The 21,399-nt window shown below is 43.4% G+C and overlaps 1 protein-coding gene across 2 annotated transcripts in view; it reads left to right on the top strand.

Annotated features, from left to right (window-relative positions):
* VPS53 (VPS53 subunit of GARP complex) overlaps positions 1-21,399 on the top strand; it is a 137,702-nt gene that overhangs the window by 112,442 nt on the left and 3,861 nt on the right. For both annotated transcript variants that reach the window (XM_082707067.1, XM_082707068.1), the window contains exons 19-20: positions 5,700-5,769; positions 20,592-20,729. In XM_082707067.1, the coding sequence (XP_082563193.1) occupies positions 5,700-5,769; positions 20,592-20,729 (208 nt within the window). The remainder of the gene's footprint in view (positions 1-5,699; positions 5,770-20,591; positions 20,730-21,399) is intronic.

Below are 21,399 nucleotides of genomic sequence, written 5' to 3'. Positions count from 1 at the left end.
TTGCTTCTAAACATCCTTGAGTCCAGGGAAGGTACTGGAAACTGGGCAGAGCAAGGCAGGGGTTTCCAGTGCCAAAGGAGATGAAGTGAATGCTTGCACTACATGTCTTTCTGCTACATTCTCGTGTGTGGCCATTTCTGGCTTGACATTTGGAAGTAGGGAAATAAATGGTTTGGTCCCTTGCCAGGCAGCATCTGGCCATAGCACCATTTCCCCGGAGGCCAGGCAGCGTAGAGGGTCAGTGCCTCCTCTGACCAAAAAGCAAACAGGCATTTTGGCACACATCTCAAGGAAGGGGCTTCAGGAAGGTCAGCCTATTCCGAGCTACTGTGTTTAGCTTGTCCTCATCCCAGTCCCAAGGTGGGGATTTAGGGCTCCAGGTTTCTATCTTCCCCAGATCTCTGCTGGTTTGTATTCAATTACGGCTCGCTCTCCCCCTCACAAATAAATCCCTAAGGAACAACAATTATAGGGGGGCTTGTGCATTAGCTTCAGTTTCCAGTTTGTCAAGAAAGGATCGAGTGGACTCTCCAGGGAGGCATTAATGTTTGCAATATGGCAGATGACCCTGGAGTTGACATTCCCTTCGCTCCCTGAGTGCTCTTCAGTGTGTGTTAAAGGCATTGCTGATAAATCACGTTGTGACACTCCCATATCCTGGGTTGAAACAGTGTCTCTGTAAAATTTTACTGTGGCAAAAAATCTCCAGTGTGATTGCACAGGGGTCTGACTGAGCAAACATCAAAGTGAGTAAAGGGTCCATCTGCTTAGCTAGTCCCAGCTTCAGTCTCACGTTCTCTCGGAGCCCTTAAATTTTATTACTAAGCTCATATTTGGGTGAGCCAGGAATAGGATGCCCATCTCTCACACCTGGAAAAGTTTAACCCCTGACAGAAAAAGTGGTGCTCTTATTTAATCCACAGTACCCTCTCAAACTTGTAAAACCCCAACCAAGAGGAGAAACTTCAGCGGTAGTGCTGTGGCAAGATTCCTCCCTAGCAAGGGCCGCCGCCACCATCCCACACAACTGGGGAAGCCCCGGCCATTCCCCAGTCACACTGCTGGGACTTCTCTCCTCCCCATGACACATTCCTGGTCCCTGTATTTTCCTCACCCCACTCTTGTGGCCCCGCACCCAGAGCCAACCGATTCCAGGGTACAGTCTAGAGAGAAGTAACTTTGGTTATAAACTGTATGTACCATTGCGATTAGTCATGAATTCAGTGTCACATTACTTGTTTGGCCTGGCTCTGGTTTCGAGCCCTGAAGAATCCTTTCTACATGATCCCCATTCTCCCGCCTGATCAGTAGACCTCCCCTTAGACCTGATCTCTGGAGTTAATCTTTCTTTCTTTTTAACTTCCTGTCTTAGCTCATCAGTGTGAGGCCGTAGATGTTTGCTTTTGCCTCCATTTGGTCTCTGAAGCAACAGCAGTCTTTCCTGTTTAGACATCAAAATCGGCTCTAGATTAGAACTACTGTTTGAGGGCTGCCTGGGTGGCTCAGTGGGTTAAGCCTCTGCCTTCTGCTCAGGTCCCAATCTCAAGATTGTGTGATCCAGCCACTTACTCTGCCCCCTCCCCACCCCAAATAAATAAGTAAATCTTAAAAAATAAAAAATAAAAAACTACTGTTTGAACCACAAGCAGCTTCCCTCACCACTAAACTGATTATCTTCCATTCAAGAATGGGGACAGTAGTGGCACCTGGGTGGCTCAATGGGTTAAAGCCTCTGCCTTCAGCTTAGGTCATGATCCCAGGGTCCTGGGATTGAGCCCCACATTGGGTTCCCTGCTCAGCAGAGAGCCTGCTTCCCTCTCTCTCTCTCTTTCTCTCTGCCTGCCTCTCTGCCTACTTGTGATCTCTGTCAAATAAATAAATAAAATCTTAAAAAAAAAAAAAGAATGGGGACAGTAAGGCAAATCTCTTAATAGTGGTTTAGAGGGTAAAATGAGAAGTCATGCATAAACTTCTGGTAAAGTGCTGGTAGCAAGGTTGCATTCAAACATGGTAGCTGCTACCATTTTAATTTGTTTTTATTTATTTATTCAACATGCCGCCATTTGAGCTCCTACTATGTCCCAGACACAGAATTAAGTGCTTTGGCTTAGTAGACGTGGTCCCTGTTTTCATTTGCCTTACGGTCAGGTGGGAGGAAAAAACATGCAAGCAAATAAGTGTCGTAAAGAAGGTTATATGCTAGGCTAGAGGTCTGTGGGCTCTGTGTAGAGTATGGTGCAGGTAACCAAGGAAAGGCTTCATAAGGAGAGAAATCCTTGAGCAGGGTGCAGGATATGTGTATGTAGTGTCCCACAAGGTCACAGGGAAAGGCATTCTGGGCACGGGGGCAGGGTACGCAAAGGCACAGAGAGGCATTAAGTAGCCTGAAGAATCAAGCATAGGATGCCTCAGCTCAGCATGATATGGCTGGGGACAGAGAATCAAAACAATCAAGGAAGGCCTTGTCTGCAGGCATTTTAAGAAGTTTGCATCTGCAGCAAATCCCTTTGGCAGCTGATAGTTGCAAAGATAAGGCTGAAGGCAGCAAGACCAGTTAGGAAAAAATTGAAAGAGCTCAAGTGAGGAGAGTAAGGGCTGCAGTGGTGGGCGTGGTCAGGAGGGCGGGGAAGTTCAAGGAAAGGGCTGGGAACTGATTGATACTGGGGTGGAAGGCCGAGGGAACAGCCTTGGGGAACTCCTGGTTTCTGGGTTGGGTGACTGGGTAGGTGAACTCTGGTCCACTGAGCCTGGGTTCCAGGGTGGGGCCAAGTCCTGGATATGCTGAAATTGAGGGGCCAGTGCCATTCCACTGAGGTGGCCAGTACGTCATCAGTTGTGAGCAGGCACAAATGTGTAGAGAGATGGGAGAGCAGGAGTCATGGCCCCGAGAGCAGCTTTTGCAGAATGGGAGAGGAAAGTGCTAGCCAGCACTTTCTCTTGACCTCCATGTCCTTGTTTTATTATCTCTCCTTCCTTGGTCATGGGCCCTGTGTTCTCCTGGTCAGTCCACCCTGGGTCTGGCCTCGGTGATAGGCATTTCTTTTTTTTTTTCTTTCTTTAAAATTTTTTATAAACATATATTTTTATCCCCAGGGGTACAGGTCTGTGAATCGCCAGGTTTACACACTTCACAGCACTCACCAAAGCACATACCCTCCCCAATGTCCATAACCCCACCCCCCTTCTTCCCCCACCCCCCTCCCCCAGCAACCCTTAGTTTGTTTTGTGAGATTAAGAGTCACTTATGGTTTGTCTCCCTCCCAATCCCATCTTGTTTCATTTATTCTTCTCCTACCCACTTAAGCCCCCATGTTGCATCACCACTTCCTCATATCAGGGAGATCATATGATAGTTGTCTTTCTCCGCTTGACTTATTTCGCTAAGCATGATACGCTCTAGTTCCATCCATGTTGTCACAAATGGCAAGATTTCATTTCTTTTGATGGCTGCATAGTATTCCATTGTGTATATATACCACATCTTCTTGATCCATTCATCTGTTGATGGACATCTAGGTTCTTTCCATAGTTTGGCTATTGTGGACATTGCTGCTATAAACATTCGGGTGCATGTGCCCCTTCGGATCACTACGTTTGTATCTTTAGGGTAAATACCCAGTAGTGCAATTGCTGGGTCATAGGGCAGTTCTATTTTCAACATTTTGAGGAACCTCCATGCTGTTTTCCAGAGTGGTTGCACCAGCTTGCATTCCCACCAAGAGTGTAGGAGGGTTCCCCTTTCTCCACATCCTCGCCAGCATCTGTCATTTCCTGACTTGTTGATTTTAGCCATTCTGACTGGTGTGAGGTGGTATCTCATTGTGGTTTTGATTTGTATTTCCCTGATGCCGGGTGATATGGAGCACTTTTTCATGTATCTGTTGGCCATCTGGATGTCTTCTTTGCAGAAATGTCTGTTCATGTCCTCTGCCCATTTCTTGATTGGATTATTTGTTCTTTGGGTGTTGAGTTTGCTAAGTTCTTTATAGATTTTGGACACTAGTCCTTTATCTGATATGTCGTTTGCAAATATCTTCTCCCATTCTGTCAGTTTTCTTTTGATTTTGTTAACTGTTTCCTTTGCTGTGCAAAAGCTTTTGATCTTGATGAAATCCCAATAGTTCATTTTTGCCCTTGCTTCCCTTGCCTTTGGCGATGTTCCTAGGAAGATGTTGCTGCGGCTGAGGTCGAAGAGGTTGCTGACTGTGTTCTCCTCAAGGATTATGATGGATTCCTTTCTCACATTGAGGTCCTTCATCCATTTTGAGTCTATTTTTGTGTGTGGTGTAAGGAAATGGTCCAATTTAATTTTTCTGCATGTGGCTGTCCAATTTTCCCAACATCATTTATTGAAGAGGCTGTCTTTTTTCCATTGGACATTCTTTCCTGCTTTGTCGAAGATTAGTTGACCATAGAGTTGAGGGTCTATTTCTGGGCTCTCTATTCTGTTCCATTGATCTATGTGTCTGTTTTTGTGCCAGTACCATGCTGTCTTGATGATGACAGCTTTGTAATAGAGCTTGAAGTCCAGAATTGTGATGCCACCAACTTTTGGCTTTCTTTTTTAATATCCCTTTGGCTATTCGGTGATAGGCATTTCTTGTTCTTACACCTTCCATTCTGCACCTGTACAACAGCTTTCCCTCCGCAGGCCCGCAGTTTTTTCTAAAAAGCCCTCCTGACCTGTTGAAATTCCTACTCCCTTCCCCCAACCCAGCTTGCCCTTCAGTCCCCAGTAAATTTTTCAGAGATCATGAATTTTTTCCCTTGTTCTGACAGTTACTCCCTTAGCAATTATTTTCTGTCTTTGCATTTAACATCCTCTACTATCTCACTCTCATATCTGTTAGAGTTTTTTTCAGCTGATAGTAAGAGAAGCTGTGACTTAAACTCACTTAAACATGAGGTGGGCTTTGTATTCGGTATAACCAGAAGGTCGGAGGTAGGACACATCCAAAAATGGTTGATTCAGTGGTTCAGCAATGTCACTAAGGACCCAAATTCCTTACTCTACCCTGCTCTCCTGGGGCTGGCTTCATTCTTAGAATGATGGTAAAATGGCTCTCAGTGTTCTAGCCAAACATAAGAATACCCTGAAGAAGAGAGGACATCTTCCCGCAGCCATGCAGTGAAGTCCACTCCTGTGGTCCGGGTGGCCGGCTAAGGTCATGTCCCAACCTCAGGACCACCAACAGTCAGCACAGAAATGCCATGGTCTGACTGGCTAAGGCTAATTAGAATTCCCCTCTGCAGTTTGGGAGGGATCAGCTTTTCCCCAGCATCCCAAGACCACATATACCTAAATAAAACCACAGTTTGGGCTGGAAGAAACAGAAGGCAGTGGTTGCTGGGAGGTGATAATAGCATCTACTTTGATTTCTGTTTTCTTGTAGAAGGAAGTAGGGCCTTTTAAAAAAACTTTCTGTGTTTCTTTACCAAAAGGAAAATAAGCCTGGGGTGCCTGGGTGGCTCAGTCTGTTAAGTATCTGACTCTTGATTTCGGCTCAGGTCATGATCTCAGGGTCCTGATATTGAGCCGCGCATCGGGCTTCAGCACTCATCGTGGAGTCTACTTGTCCCTCTCCCTCTGCTCCTCCCCCTGCTCGTGCATGCTCTTTACCTCTAAAATAAGTAAAACCTTAAAATAGAGAGAGAGAATAAGCCTAATTTGTTCTTTTTTTTTCTTTTTTAATCCACAGCTCCTTCATTCCCAAGTTTATAACCCATCTCTTCAAGTGCAAGCCAATTAGCATGGTGGGAGCAGAACAGGTGAGATAAATCGGCCTTTTTCTTAGGCTTTTGTCCTAGGTCAAACACAAATCTTTCTAGTAGGGACTTACCCTGGAGAAATCAGATTGCTAATTTCTTCTGTTTGGGGACAGAAGATGACCTGGCAGCTTAATTCATCTGCTTATTTAAACCATTTTTGTCAAGCACCTACGTACCCAGGCGTTATGCTGGGCACAGGCGTACCACAGTGAACAAGATAGAAAAGATCTCTCCTTCCAGGTGCTCACACCCGGGTAAGAAGAGATAGACAAGACGTGAGTTAATAAATAAATGAGAATTTTACCTTAAATATGCTAAAGGGTATAAAACTAGGTTCTGTGAAAAAATATCTTAGGGGCATGAAGGAGTAATGGCTTCAGATTGGACACTCCACGAAGGCTCCCCCAAAAGCTGGCACTTGAGAAGAAAGAAGAGTGAAGAGTCCAGGCAGAGGGGGCAACAAAGACTCTGATTATTTTGGGTCCTTTACTTGCTGGTTAGAGACACTTCCGAGTATCAAGCAAAGAAAGGCTTATCCTTTTGGTACTGAGACGCCAGTCACCTCACCCAAGAAGCCTTCTGTGATTAACCCCACCCTGTTCACTTGAATTCTGTGCTTTGAGACCTCTGCTCACCAGTTGTGTCACCTCAGCGCTGATGGGTTGAGGTATGTGCTACAGCGGAGTCCCCTCTTTTCGGCCATCACCTATCCAGACTGTCTGAAATTTGAGGTGCTTGGATTTGGAGAACAATTTAAATAACCTTAGAAACAAAAACAATAATACTCAGCCCCTAACTCTTGATAAACACCTATTCAGATACAAGCTATTTGTGTCCTGACCTTAAATGATTCCCTTGTATTCATTAAAAGAAATACTCTCTAGACCTCTAGGTAGCAACATTTTACCTGTTTCGGTTACTTTTTATATTGGAAAGAACTCCCAACGACATTTTTAAGTGAGATGATGTAATTCAAGACATTTCCATAAGTCCTGCTCTTCCCCTGAGTTAGTCGACTTGGCAGAGGCTCAGATGTTTCCCAGCCCAGTGACTTGCCCTCACCCTGGGCCCTCAGCATTGCTGACCCGAGTCATGTCTCCGGAAGACGGCAAGTTGGCCTGTGCCCCAGTGCATCATGGATCCTTCATGAGATATTGCAGCCAGGGATGCAATAGCTGTGAACATCAGGAGTCTCTTGACTCTGATACGTGCCCTGTTTCTATACTCTTTTTGTAAGGGCCATTGCCTTCCTATCTTATGAAAAAGCTGAATGGTATATACATGAAGGTCCTGGGGTCCAGAATGCTGAAGGTATGCAGTTGAATCCTATCTCTGCAACACAGCAACTGCTTGTCCTTCAGCAAACCTCCCAGCAAGTTAGTTTCCTCATCTAGAAAACGGGGATTGATTGTAGTTGCGCCTTACAGGGCAGTTGTGAGGATTGAACAAGATCGTGCACATCAAGTCCTTGATGCAACGTCTGGCATGTGTATGCCCTCAGCAGAGGCTGGCTCTTCCCGATATTCGCTTGCTCAGACCAAGAACATGACTCTGTTTCTGCTTTCAGTACCCGCCTCGCCCACCCATGACATCTGGTTGCTACTTGCTGCAGCTGTCTGGCTGACCAGCTTTAAAAGCCAGAGTCCAAAGTGTTGTCTCAGAAAGCTTCCTGGGAGGTTGCATAGATCCAGACACTGACTATAGAGTTTCAGTGTTTTGCAATTCTTGACTCTTGAATGTCATAAGCATAGAACTAACTCTGTCCGTTGGAGACGGCAGAATAATGCCCCAGCATGTCTCCAGTCATTAGTACCTGTTCGCTGGGAAATCGTTCTGTGCGCCTCACTGTTGTGTGTAATCAGAGAGGATGTGCAGTAATGATCTCTGTATCTTAAGAGAAGCTCTAGAGGTACGAGTTCCTAACGTTTTGTCTCTAGACTTGACGAAGCCACTGGAACACAAAGTCGGCCTGTTGGGAACATGTTTTTGTGAGTCTGCAGCTTTGCGTGGGCCATGCTAGCTGATTGAGTGTCTAATAACCATGATATTTTCATATTGTCACAGAAATCCAATATCCTACCTGTGCTCCTCAGATTTTCTCTTCTTCAAAAGAATGGTAAAATAATCAGCTTGGGAGTCAAAGCCCATATCTTCTGAAAAACAGCAGTTTGGCCAGAATTAACTCCTGCTTTGAGATGTGGATGAGAAAACCATTTGCGAAGCTGGATGTTACTTTGCTCACAAGGCAAATGGGAGTGTGTGATAAGGGAGCCTGGCCCAGAAGTGGGCACAGGTGGGAACTGAAGGGCAAGGTGACCCCGGTTGGATACCCACATGAAGTTCAGGTATAGGCGGGTCCACGCTTGCCCTGAGTACCTGGGCTGAGAACGCACGCAGTCCTATAGCTGGAGGCGCGGTTACTTGGACAACAGAACCACAGGAATCCGGTAGTTTACAAAGGCTGCAACAGATTCTGACTCACGTCTTGTAGCAGCTCTAATCCAAGCTTTCACAAAGCTGTGGAATTGAAAGCCAAGATTTTGCCTGATCTCAGCTGCCTTTGCTTTGTCACAAAGGCACTAGATCCTAAATTTAGATTATCTTCAACACTTGTGCCGAAAATAGGAAAGGAGACATTTCCCAGCTCTTTATTCTCTTCCTGATTACTATATGAATTGAATTATTTATCTGTGGACCTCAGAGTCCTCTTGAGCAATTGCAGGGGCACATAGAACTGAACTGTACCAAAATTTGTAATGCTTCTTCCTAGATGTTGATCTTACAGGATTTGCAGAGTCATTAATTAGTCTTATGGCGATGGTATCTGTGACTGAGCACACAAGAGAAATACAATCCATTTGCACGAACTTACCATACAGGAAGCAGCACAATATGGTGTGGGGGGGAAAGGATCCCAAGACTTGAGGCCCAGTCCTTACTCTGCTGTTAATGGTCCCTGTGATCATGAGCCATTGCTTCCCTGATCTAGGCTCAGTTTCCTCATGTTTAAATAAGAGCACTGAATCAAACTCTCACACACCCCTTCCAGATGTATCATATTACAGAGTCTGAAATATTTTGAGCAGTGTATCGCCTATGAAGCTATTTTCTTTTCCTTTATATTGTCTTCATATACATACTGACCCTGTTTTTATTGTGGTAAAACATACATAACATAAAGTTGACTATCTGAACCACTTCTAGGTGTACAGTAGTATTAAGTCCCTTCCCATTGTTGTACAGCTCTCCACCAGCAGACCTCGTCATCGTCTTAAACTGAAACTCCATTCCCGTGAAACAGTAGCTTCCCATTTCCTTCTGGCAGCCATCATTCACCTTCCTATCCCTATGAATATGACTGCTCTACGTACCTCATCTGAGCAGAATCATACAATATCTGTCCTTTTGTGTCTGGCTTATTTCACTTTAGTGTGTCTTCAGGGTTTATTCATGTTTCAAAATTTCCTTCTTTCTTAAGGCTGAATAATATTCCATCACATACACATAAACACACACTCCATTTTGACCATATTGACTTTTTAAAAATTCACAGAATTCAAAATCATCTGGAAAAAAATATTTAAAGCAAAATTTAGATTTTTTTTTTTTTTTTAAGCGCAAACACCAAGGAGAAGGAAAAAGAATCAGGTAGTATGTGCATAATGGCAGTTGGAAGAATGAGAAAATAGAATGGTTATTCCTGGGCACAGTTCTTGGCAAATCCCAGTAAATCTCTTCTAAGTGTGGAGTTCAGCACATCTTTTAAAAAAGCAAGTGGACGGGGCACCTGGGTGGCTCAGTCAGTTAAGCGGCTGCCTTCGGCTCAGATCATGATCCCAGGGGCCTGGAATCGAGCCCCACATCGGGATCCCTGCTCAGCAGAGAGTCTGCTTCTCCTTCTCCCTCTGCCTGCCACTCTGCCTGCTTGTGCTCTTTTTCTGTCAAATAAATAAAATCTATAAAAAATAAATAAAAAAGCAAGTGGATCAATAACAATGTAATTCCCATAGGGATAGATTTAAATAAAACTCACCAACCACTGCCTCAGCAAACTAGGAATAGAAGAAAGATGGTTGACTCTGATAAAGGTTTTATACAGAAACTTAGGAGAGGGGTGTGCATTACAAAGGCTAAATCCGTTTGTCAGAATTCTACAGTTCAGAATTGTACATCCCAATATACTTACATTTTACCCCAAAAAATTAAGTGAAGGGTAGAGCACTAACAGCAGGGTTTCTCACCCTCTGCACCGTTGACGTTTTAGGCCCAGGAACCTTCCACTGTGGGGATGTCAGGTGCATTGTGGGATATTTGGCAGCACCCCTCACCATTACCCACTAGCCGCCAGCAACACCATCCTGATTGTGACAAGGGAAGATGTCTGCAGACATCGCCAGACATCCGAGCACAAGTGAGGGTACAACCAAACCACCCCCAGTGAGAGCCACTGGATCAGAAGCATAGATGCAGTGTGATGAGAATGACGATGTCTTTGGTGGCAGCAGCGTGGCAGTACATAAGGAGTCACTATACTATTATGTGTACTTCATATAGGTTTAAACCTCTCCATAGTAACAAAATTTACCAAAATAATAATAATAAAAACAACAACAGTGGTGTTACCCTACTCATGAGTAATCCAAAATAAAATTTTGAGAATTGACATAAAACCCCATGCTTTCTGAGATTAAACTAGCTTCCTTCTGTATTTTCTGACTGTAGAACTTACGTTCAGGGGCACCTGTAGAACCTGGCTCAGTCAGTTAAGCGTCCAACTCTTGATCTCAGATCAGGTCTTAATATCAGGGTCGTGAGTTCAAGCCCCATGTTGTGCTCCATGTTTTTTCTGTAGAGCTTCTTGAATCTACCTACCTTATCACTCACTTTCCTATGTCTCTTTAAGCCATGACCCACCTTGATTTCTATGAGCCCATCCTTCCCACTGAGCTTGAAGCCTTTCTACCACTCAGCCGAAAGGGTCCTCCCGCTGTGCCACACAGAGCAAGGGGACAAACAATAGCCACCCCTGCAGAGGAGTTTACAACCATCAGCAGGGTCACCAAGGTCCTGGAGCTGGGAGGACCAGGCAAGCTTGCGAAATCAAGGAATCAGTTAATGAAAAAAAAATTACAATAAACCTGCTTAATGGTCAATTATAGAAAGATTTTCTCTTCAAACTAGGAGTAAGACAAGGATGTCTGCTACCACCATTCCTGTCTAGCCATTTCTCTCCTGTATTGCCCTTGAAGTTCTGTTGTTCAGAACAATAAGACAAAAAGAAAATTAATTCTTAAAGAAATAAAAGATAGGTACAGATTAGAAAGAAGCAAAACTGTCATTTTTCACAGAGAAAAATGATTATGAATGACGGTATCCCCGGAAACCTACAGGTAAACTATTAAAATACAAATTTAGGGACGCCTGGGTGGCTCAGTTGGTTAAGCAGCTGCCTTCGGCTCGGGTCATGATCCCAGCGTCCTGGGATTGAGTCCCATATCGGGCTCCTTGCCCGGCAGGGAGCCTGCTTCTCCCTCTGCATCTGCCTGCCATTCTGTCTGCCTGTGCTCGCTCTCTCTCCCTCTCTCTCTCTCTGATAAATAAATAAAATCTTAAAAAAAATAAATAAAATAGTTTAAAATACAAATTTAACAGAGTTGCAGAATTGATTTTTTCAGGCCAGTATTGATTTTTCATATTTTTATATACCAGCAACAAACCATTTGAAATGAAAAAATTTAAATGAAACCATATATAGTAGCTTCAGGAAACAACTGAGGAATGAATCTGTCCAAAAATTTTCAAGTCTTCTACATGGAAGACAACACAATATTAAGAAACATTAAAATGGCAGGGTAGCTCAAGTTCATAGATTGAAAGACTCAATATTAAGAAGATGTCAGTTCTTCTAGAATTCATCTCTAGATATAGTAAACTAGCAAGGGGTGGGGTGGTGTGAGAGTGTGGATATAAATTGATAAGCTGAGTCTAAAAGTTAGGTAGAAATGCAAAAGACTTTAGAATACCTAAAATAGTTTTTTAAAAAAGAACAGTCAGAGGACTTAAATCTCCAGATATGCAGTGTGATGAGAATGACAATGTCTTTGGTGGCATTTTAATGTTATCATATAATTTGGGCTGCACGGTACTGGCGTCAGGGACAACAGACAGGCCAACAGCACAGAATCCAGTTCAGAGATAGACCCACTATGTGTATATGTTACAGACACTTGATTTCTGCCATAGTGACCCTGCAGTTCAGTTGGGAAGGGATGATCTCAATAAACAGTGCTGGTAATTGAATATCCACGTTGGGGCGACGGGGTGGGGGGGGGTTGATCTTGACTTTTACCATACACCATATAAAAAAATCAGTTCCACCAAAGATGTGGAGAAATTGGAACTCTTCCTACACCTCTGGTGTGAATGTAAAATGCCGAAATTTGGGGAAGTACTTTGGCAGTTTCTCAAAAAGTTAAACATAGGGCTATTACCAACGACTCAGCATTTTCACTCCTAGATACATACCCAAAAGAACTGGAAAAGTCTGTTTGCACAAAACTTGTGCACGGGTGTTCATAGCAGCATTGTTCATAATAGCCACAAAGTAGAAACAATTCAAATGTATCTCGCTGATGAAGAGAGAAACAAATGTGGTATCATCTGGAATGGGAATATTATTCAGCCACAAACAGGAATGAAGTATGTACTTTTGCTGCAACATAGATTAACCTTGGAAACATTACACTAAGTGGAAGAAGCCTGATATAAGAGGCTACATATTGTAGGATTCCATTTACATGAAATATCTAGAACAGGCAAATCTAAAAGACAAAGTAGATTCGTGGTTGGTGAGGGCAAGCGGAGAGGAGGGAACAGGATTTGATTGCAAAGAGGTAGGAGTTCCTTTGTGGAGTCATGACATGTTCTGGAACCAGATAATGGTTATGGTTGCACAACCTTGTGAATATACTAAAAACTGAATTATGCTTTCAAAGGGTAAATATTATTCATATGCAAATTATATCTTGATTTGAAAAATTCCAGGTGGATTAAAGCTCTAAAGGTGAAAAATAGGGTCCCCTGGGTGGCTTGGTAGGTTGGGCAGCCAACTCTTTCTGGCTCAGTTTGTGATCTCAGGGTCCTGGGATGGAGCCCCACATCAGGCTCCACATTCAGTGGGGAATCTGCTTCAGGATTCTCTCTCTCCCTCTGCTCCTCCTCCCACTCTCTTGTGCTCTTTCTCTCTCAAATAAATGGATAAATATTTACTAAATAAACAAAAACCTTCTAGGAATGTGCCTTTATCTTCTTAAGGTTTTCATAACTAGTGATAGTCATGATGCTCCCCCTCCCCTGCCCAAGATTTGTAAGAGGTTTTTTTTCTTTTTCTTTTTCTTTTTTTTTTTTTTTTAAGAGAGGAAGGGTGGGTAGAAGAAGAGAAAGAATCTTAAGCAGGCTCTACACCCAGCATGGAGCCCGACACATAGCTCCATTTCATAAGCCTGACAGCGTGACCTGAGCCAAAATCAAGAGACAGACACTTAACTGACCAAGCTACCCAGGTGCCCTATAGGAGACTCTTTAAGAAATGAATCCTCCTCATGGGGCGCCTAGATGGCTCAGTCGTTAAGCGTCTGCCTGTGGCTCGGGGCATGATCCCAGGGTGCTGGGATCGAGCCCCACATTGGGCTCCCTGCTCAGCCGGAAGCCTGCTTCTCCCTCTCCCACTCTCCCTGCTTGTGTTGTTCCTTCTCTCGCTGTGCTTCTCTCCATCAAATAAGTTAAAAATCTGAAGGTAAGAAAAAGAACTGAATCCTCCCTAGGGACGCCTGGGTGGCTCAGTTGGTTAAGCAACTGCCTTTGGCTCAGGTCATTATCCCAGGTCCTGGGATTGAGTCTCATGTCAGACTCTCTGCTCAGCAGAGAGCCTGCTTCTCCCTCTGCCTGCCACTCTGCCTGCTTGTGTGCTTTCTCTGTTTCAAATAAATAAGTACAATCTTAAAAAAAAAAGAAGAAAGAAAAGGAAGGAAGGTAACAAACCCTCCAGGGTTGCCTGGGTGGCTCAGTTAAGTGTCGCCCTCATGATTGCCGCTCAGGTCATGATCTCAAAGTCATGAGATCAAGCCCCACCTTGGGCTCCACACTCAATAGGTTAAGTGTGCTTGAGATTCTGTCCCTCTCCTTCCGGCCCTCCCCCAACTCATGTTTACACTCTCACTTGCTCGCTCTCTCTCAAATCTTTTTAAAAAAGAAAAAGAGATGAACTCTTCAAACTTTCCACATCTGGGTGATGACCTTCCATATACACAACATGCTGGCCAGGCTTGCACCCCAGTAACACAGGAACAACATAAGCTATACCACCCCAAAAGTTTTCTCTGAGGCTCAAATTTGGCTGATGGCCACCTCTTGCCCAATGCTTCATGCCTAAGGAGATGAACTATTAGCTACTTTCAGAGATGACAAGCAGCAGATTTTCATGATAAATGGAGCCTTTCACCTGCACTTCCCACAGACAGCTGCAAAGGCTGTCAGACTGGCTTTTGCCTTTTCTGACCTCATTGCTTTTTGTAAAACCTGAGACTGAGGTTTCCATCAGTACAGATGTCTGGTGAGAACAGAATTTTATTGTGACTGACTAGGGATTTGAAAATACCAAATCTCTCAAGATAGAGGAGACCCAAAGAATTATGTCAAGTTCATTCAGAACTCTCCCTGTCACTTAAGACCATACAATTATTTATGCATATAATATATCTCTGGGAAGTAGGAAGTACAGAAAAAGTGGGAACTATCCCCATATGTTTTTAAACCTAATCATTTTTTTCCCTCCAACAAATAATGCTAAGACACGGCTTTGATTTTGACAAGGCTCTGAAAATTTGCTGCATGGAAGGTAAAGTTGAATCCTTACCAGGCATCAAATAGCATATTAAAAGAGAGAGAGAGAGTGAAAGAGAAAAAAGAAGTGTTCCCAGTTAACATAAGTGTAGAAACTAATATCAAGAATACTGGCTTAACACTTAGCTCAGTCAAATTTTAACATGTTCCCACATTTGCTTTATTGTTTTAATAAAGTAAATCATTACCATTATTACTGAAGCCTCCTGTGGGCCCTAGCCAGCCATTCCCTTGCCTGCATGCCCAGAGGTAACCATTGTTCTGATTCTGATTTTTATCATTCCCATGTGTATTTTGGTATATTCCATCTGTGTATATTCTCAAATTATATGATTTTTGTTTGCATTTTAAAACTTTTTATATAAACAGTACTCTACATATCATTTCCTGGCTGGCTTTTTTTGCCTAGCAGTTTTTTGAGTTTTATCTGTGTTGATGTATGTTTGAATCCGTTCATTTTAATTTCAGTATTGTATTCCATTGCATGAATATGCCACCATTCGTTTATCATTCAGCTGTTCATGGACATTTAGATTGTTTCCAGTCTTTTGCTTTTATAAACAGTGGATACAGGAAGCATTTTTCACGTGGGCAAGAATTTCGCTGAAGGATGTAAGTGTGAGGGCTGTGTTATGGGTTATGCACATCCCCAGGTAGGAAAACGTTACTGGATTTCCCCCAAAGTGCTTTTATTTGTACTCTTACGACAAGTGTGAATTTCATTGCACCATATCCATGCCAACATTTGGTAGTATCAACCGTTTTACTTTTGTCTCTCTGATGATCATGAAATGGTATATAGCTTGTAGCTTTTCATTTACTGGATCACTAATAACGTTGAGTATCATTTCAGATGCCTTGTGAGCACTTAAGTTTCTGCTTTTGTGAATTACCTGTTCAAATCTTTGCCCCACTGTTGGTGTTATTACTGTTGAGGTTTTGCTCGCCTTTTTTATTGTTGCTGCTTTGTAGGAATTATTATATATTTTGAATATTATTCCTTTACCAATATCGCAGATACCCTTTTCTGATTTGTGTTTTTCCTTTGCTTCTGTATCTTTTGATCTAGCCTCATTTTAAGGTAATAGATTTTTTTTATCTGTCCTGTTTCTCATTCTTCTCTATCTATAAGTAAGAAGAAGAATCTGTTTTCTTCTGAAAGTTGTTCTTATCATATCTAGGTTTTTAATATACCTGGGATTTAACATGCTTATTCTTCAGAGGCATGTATTGGGTTCCCTCGGAGCAAGAGCAGCGATCATTTCTAGTGGGCTCTGATAAGTGTTCTGATGCTGGGCTCCTCGTGTAGGCCTCAAGCAGTCTAACCTCATCTCTCCTGTGCATGCTTAGTACTTTAGTTTTTTTTTTTTTTTTAAAGATTTTGTTTATTTATTTGACAGAGAGAAATCACAAGTAGATGGAGAGGCAGGCAGAGAGAGAGAGGGAAGCAGGCTCCCTGCTGAGCAGAGAGCCCGATGCGGGACTCGATCCCAGGACCCCGAGATCATGACCTGAGCCGAAGGCAGCGGCTTAACCCACTGAGCCACCCAGGCGCCCCTTAGTACTTTAGTTTAATTTAATTTTTTAAAATACTTGTTGGAGGGGCGCCTGGGTGGCTCAGTGGGTTGGGCCGCTGCCTTCGGCTCAGGTCATGATCTCAGGGTCCTGGGATCGAGTCCTGCATCGGGCTCTCTGCTTGGCAGGGAGCCTGCTTCCCTCTCTCTCTCTCTCTGCCTGCCTCCCCATCTACTTGTGATTTCTCTCTGTCAAATAAATAAATAAAATCTTTAAAAAAAAAATAAAATAAAATACTTGTTGGGCACATGGGTGGCTCAGTGGGTTAAATATCTGCCTTTGGCCCAGGTCGTGACCTCGGGGTCCTGGGATCGAGTTCCGCATCGGGCTTTCTGCTCAGTGGGGAGCCTGCATCCCTCTCTTTCTTCCTGCCTCTCTCTGCCTACTTGTGATCTCTCTCTCTCCCTCTCTGTCAAATAAATAAAATCTTTTTAAAAAATAAATAAAAGATTTTTTTATTTGCTCATTTGAAAGAGAGAGAGAAATGGAGACAGCACAAGCTGGGGAAGAGGGAGAAGCAGACTACCTGCTGAGCTGGGAACCTGATATGGGGTTCTGTCCCAGGACTTGGAGATCATGATCTGAGCCAAAGGCAGATGCTTAACCATCTGAGCCACCCAGGCACCTAGCTTAGGTATTTGACTGTAAGCCCAAGGCCTTTTCAAAAAACAGATACTAGGAGAGTTAAGAATTTTCATCTCTGAAAACCAAGAAGAGCCCCAAATGCCCTAATAGTTGAATGACTGGCAGTTTGACTAGCCACACTACCACATGGCATTCTTCTTTCCTCCATGTAGCTTCCTCGCCAGCTTTTTTTTTTTAATTGAGGCTTTAAATTTTTTTCAGACCAGTTTAAGGCTCACAGCAAAATTGAAGGGCAGGAACAGAGTGTTCGCATATGCCTCCCTACCCCACAAAAGCTTAGCCTCTCACCCATTAGCAATAGCCTGCCCCAGATTGCTACATTTGTTCCAACTGCTGCACCTAAGATGACATACTGTTACCACTCAGAGTCTGTATTTTATGTTACGGTTCACTCTTAGTGTTACATTCTGTAGGTTCAGCGTATAGTGACATGTATCCATCATTATGCTGTCATACAGAGAAATTTCACTGCCCTAAAAATCCTCTGTGCTCCACCCATCCATCCCACTACCACCCCCAGTTCCTGGCCACTGCTGATATTTGTTCTTTTTCCATAGTTTTGCCTTTTCTAGAATATAATGTAGTTGTAATCACACAGGGTTCTTTCACTTAGTAGTAGGCATTTATGGTTCCTCCATGTCTTTTCATGGCTTAAAGCTCATTTCTGCGTAGTTTTGAAATTCAATATTCCATTACCACAGTTTATTCAGCTACTAAAGGACATCCTGGTTGCTTCCGAATTTGGGCAATTATGAATAAACCTGTTAGAAACATTTGTGTAGGGGTGCCTGGGTGACTCAGTCGGTTAAGCGGCTGCCTTCGGCTCAGGTGATGATCCCGGGGTCCTAGGATCGAGCCTGGCATTGGGCTCTCTGCTCAGCAGGGAGCTTGCTTCTCCCTCTCTGCCTGCTGTGCCCCCTGCATCTCTGTCAAATAAATAAAATCTTTTTTTTTAATGTAAAAAAAAAAGTTTCACTGTCAGAGCAATGGTGGCAGTAGGATTGTCACCCTCTGCCACCTTTGGTGGGTATGTGATTCTCTTCTCCTAAACTGTTGGAACAGGCCAGAGTGTATATGCCCTTTGAGGCTTCAGCCATTTCCCTGCCACCTGGTTGCCAACAGTGCAGCTGCTTAGCAGTGCATGTGGAATCATCAGGAAACAGTGTGAACTTGAAGCCAACACTGTTCCACAGCATGTATCCGGGCGGCAGGAAACAGAGATACAGTGTCCTGTTCACCTCATCATCTGGCGCACCTGTCCATCATGTGACACACCTTCATCAGCAAGTTAACTCAATCTCTAGAGCTTTGATTTTGTCATCTATAAAATGGGAACAATAAATGCCCATTGGGGAGGCTCTTGTAAAAATTAAATGAAACAAAACATCCCAGTCATCTCTCCTGACACTTGGTATGCAATCAGGAAAGTTAATATTCTTCTGAACAGTTGGCATCCCAGAGAACGGAAGGAAAGAAGGAACAAAGGAACAAAGGAAGGAAAAGGCAGATTGTTACCAAGATACTGATGTTTAAATTTGGTTTCTCTCCTACATCCTCACTAACATCAGAGAAATTAAAAATACAGCAATACTGGGCCACCTGGCTGGCTCAGTCAATGAAGTGTGCAGGTCTTGAGCTCAGGATCATGAGTCTGAGCCCCAGGTTAAGCATAGAGCTTACTTAAAAAAAAAAAAATTAGGGGTGCCTGGGTGCCTCAGTCTGTTAAGCATCTGCCTTCAGCTCAGGTCATGATCTCAGGTTCCTGGGATCGAGCCCTGCATCAGGCTCCCTGCTCACCTGGAAGCCCCCTCTCCCCCTGCTTGTGTTCCCTCCCTCTCTCTCTCTCTCTCAAATAAATAAATATATACAATCTTTTAAAACAAAATTTATATATATATCAAGTTACCATTTTTTGCCTGTTGAATAAGCAAGAATTTTATGATCATCTTAAGGGCTGATGAGGAAGGGTGTAGCCTGCACTCCTGCCAGATACGTGAATAGGTGCACATTCCATTTGAAAAGCAGTTCAAGATCTGTATCAAGAACCTTACAATGTCCTTATCCTTTGATCTGTCCTAAAGACTCTCCTAAGGAAATGCCTTTGATAGACCTAGAATTAGTATATACAAAGTTGTTCGCCACAGCATTCATTGGTTATAATAATAAAAATCTAGGAGTGCCTAGGTGGCTCAGTCAGTTGTGTCCAACTCTTTTTTTTTTTTCTTAAGATTTATAAAATTTATTTGACAGAGATCACAAGTAGGCAGAAAGTCAGGCAGAGAGAGGAGGAAGCAGGTTCCCCGCTGAGCAGAGAGCCCAATGTGGGGCTTGATCCCAGGACCCTGAAATCATGACCTGAGCCGAAGGCAGAGGCTTTAACCCACTGAGCCACCCACACACCCCTGTGTCCATCTCTTGATTTCAGCTCGGTGGTGGGATCAAGCTCTACATCGAGCTCTACAGTCAGTGCAGAGTCTGCTTGTCCCTCTCTCTTCCTCCCCATGCTCGTTCTCTCTCTGTCTCTAAAATAAATAAATAAAATCTTAAAAATAAATAAGTAAAGTTATATACACACACACCATAGAGTATAAGTAGCCATTAAAAATAATTTTTAACGGGCGCCTGGGTAGCTCAGTCATTAAGCACCTGCCTTCAGCTCAGGTCATTATCTCGGGGTCCTGGGATGGAGTCCCACATCGGGCTTCCTCCTTGGTGGGGATAGTGCTTCTTCCTCTACCCCTCCCTCTGCTCATGATCTCTCTCTCTCTGTGTCTCTCACTCTTTCAGATAAATAAAACCTTCAAAAAAGAATAATTTTTAAGACTGCCAAGATGGGAAAATAAAATACAAAAAAAACTCCATATATTAACTGGGAAAACCAGGTTATAAAACTGTATATATACTATGATTCTAATATAAAACTGTGTGTATACTATGATTCTAACTTAGTGGGGGGTGGTGTTTTTATTTATTTATTTTAAAGTAGACTCCATGCCCACCGTGGAACCCAACATGGGGCTTGAACTCACGACACAGAGATCAAGAGTCAGATGCTTTACTGACTGAGCCACCCAGGCACCCCTCTAGTTTAGTTTTGTTTAATTTTGTTTTTTTTTATTTGACAGAGAGAGACACAGCAAGAAAGGGAACACAGGCAGGGGGAATGGGAGAGGGAGAAGCAGGCCTCCCACCAAGCAGGGAACCTGATGCAGGGCTCAATCAGGACTCCAGGATCATGACCTGAGCTGAAGGCGGACGCTCAATAACTGAGCCACCCAGGCGTCCCTCTAGTTTAGTTTTATCTACACATACATAGACCAGCAGGAATTCTACTACATATTTTCTCTAGCTTTATTGAGATATAACTGACCTACAACACTGTGTAAGTATAAAAGTATAGGGTGTTGATTTCATACATTTATATATTGCAAAATGATTACCACTGCAGCATTAGCTAACCCCTCCATCCTGTCACGTAATTCCATTTCCTTTTTGTGGTAAGAACAAAAAGCTTACCAGCTTTCAAAGGGATATACCACATTTAACTGTGTCTCCCTTGTTTTTTCCTGGGCAGTAGGAGTTGTAAAGAAAGTTTTTATTTTCAAAATTCTCTCCAATGCATTACATTTAAAATCAGGAAACTGTTACTAATCAGCATAGGTATACTAAGTGTTGTGTAATATGCCGCTTCATTCCCACAGCTGTTGCTGGACACCCATTCCCTGAAGATGGTCCTGCTTGATCTACCTTCCATTGGCTCACAGGTGGTGAGGAAAGCACCTGCCAGTTACACCAAGATTGTTGTGAAAGGCATGACCCGCGCAGAAATGATACTCAAGGTGGGGCTTATGTCTTCCTCGGAGTTTCTGTTAAAAGGGGTTGGTTATCTGGTGGCTTATTCCAAGTAGTACTGGTTTTGAAAGTACAGGTTAGGGTCTGTCCCTATCAGTTCCAAGGGATTGTCCACATTCCTTAGCTGGACTAGATTTTGACCTCATTAGATACTGTTGAAAGTCAATAGACAGAGTTACTCAGGTGATCAGTAATTCTTTCTGACAAATGAATTTTTTGTTGTAAAGGGATTCTCTTGTAGTAGGATTTGGCCAAGATTGGAAATCAGGTGGGTTGTCACCATGAATCAGTGTCTCAGCCAAGGATCTCTTTGCTTCTCAGCAGGACTTTCCAGCCCAGGTATCAGTTACTCCCTTCTCCATAAACCTCTTCAGCTTTCTGTATTCTACGACTTTACAGGAACTCTAAACAGATGTTTCAGGGACTGAATCTAATCAGCGAATGGGCTCTCTAAAGCCCCATGTAACAAATTATTTTATGTGGGTGATGATGTTGCAAATGTCTGAAGCCTTGAGCACCTGCATCTGATTTTCACCTGCCCTTGTTGAGAAGTGGGGTGAGGGGCTCTCGGAGGAGAGGGGAAACCTGGAGAACGAATGAAACCATCATGAAATGTTCCTAAAAGAGCAGGGCTTGCAGGCTGGTCAGGTCTGTCTC

Source organism: Mustela nivalis (assembly GCF_964662115.1).
Source record: "Mustela nivalis genome assembly, chromosome: 17".
In the NCBI taxonomy this organism is placed as follows: domain Eukaryota; kingdom Metazoa; phylum Chordata; class Mammalia; order Carnivora; family Mustelidae; genus Mustela; species Mustela nivalis.
The sequence above is the reverse complement of the archived record's forward strand: the minus strand, read 5'-3'. Positions and strand labels throughout refer to the sequence as shown.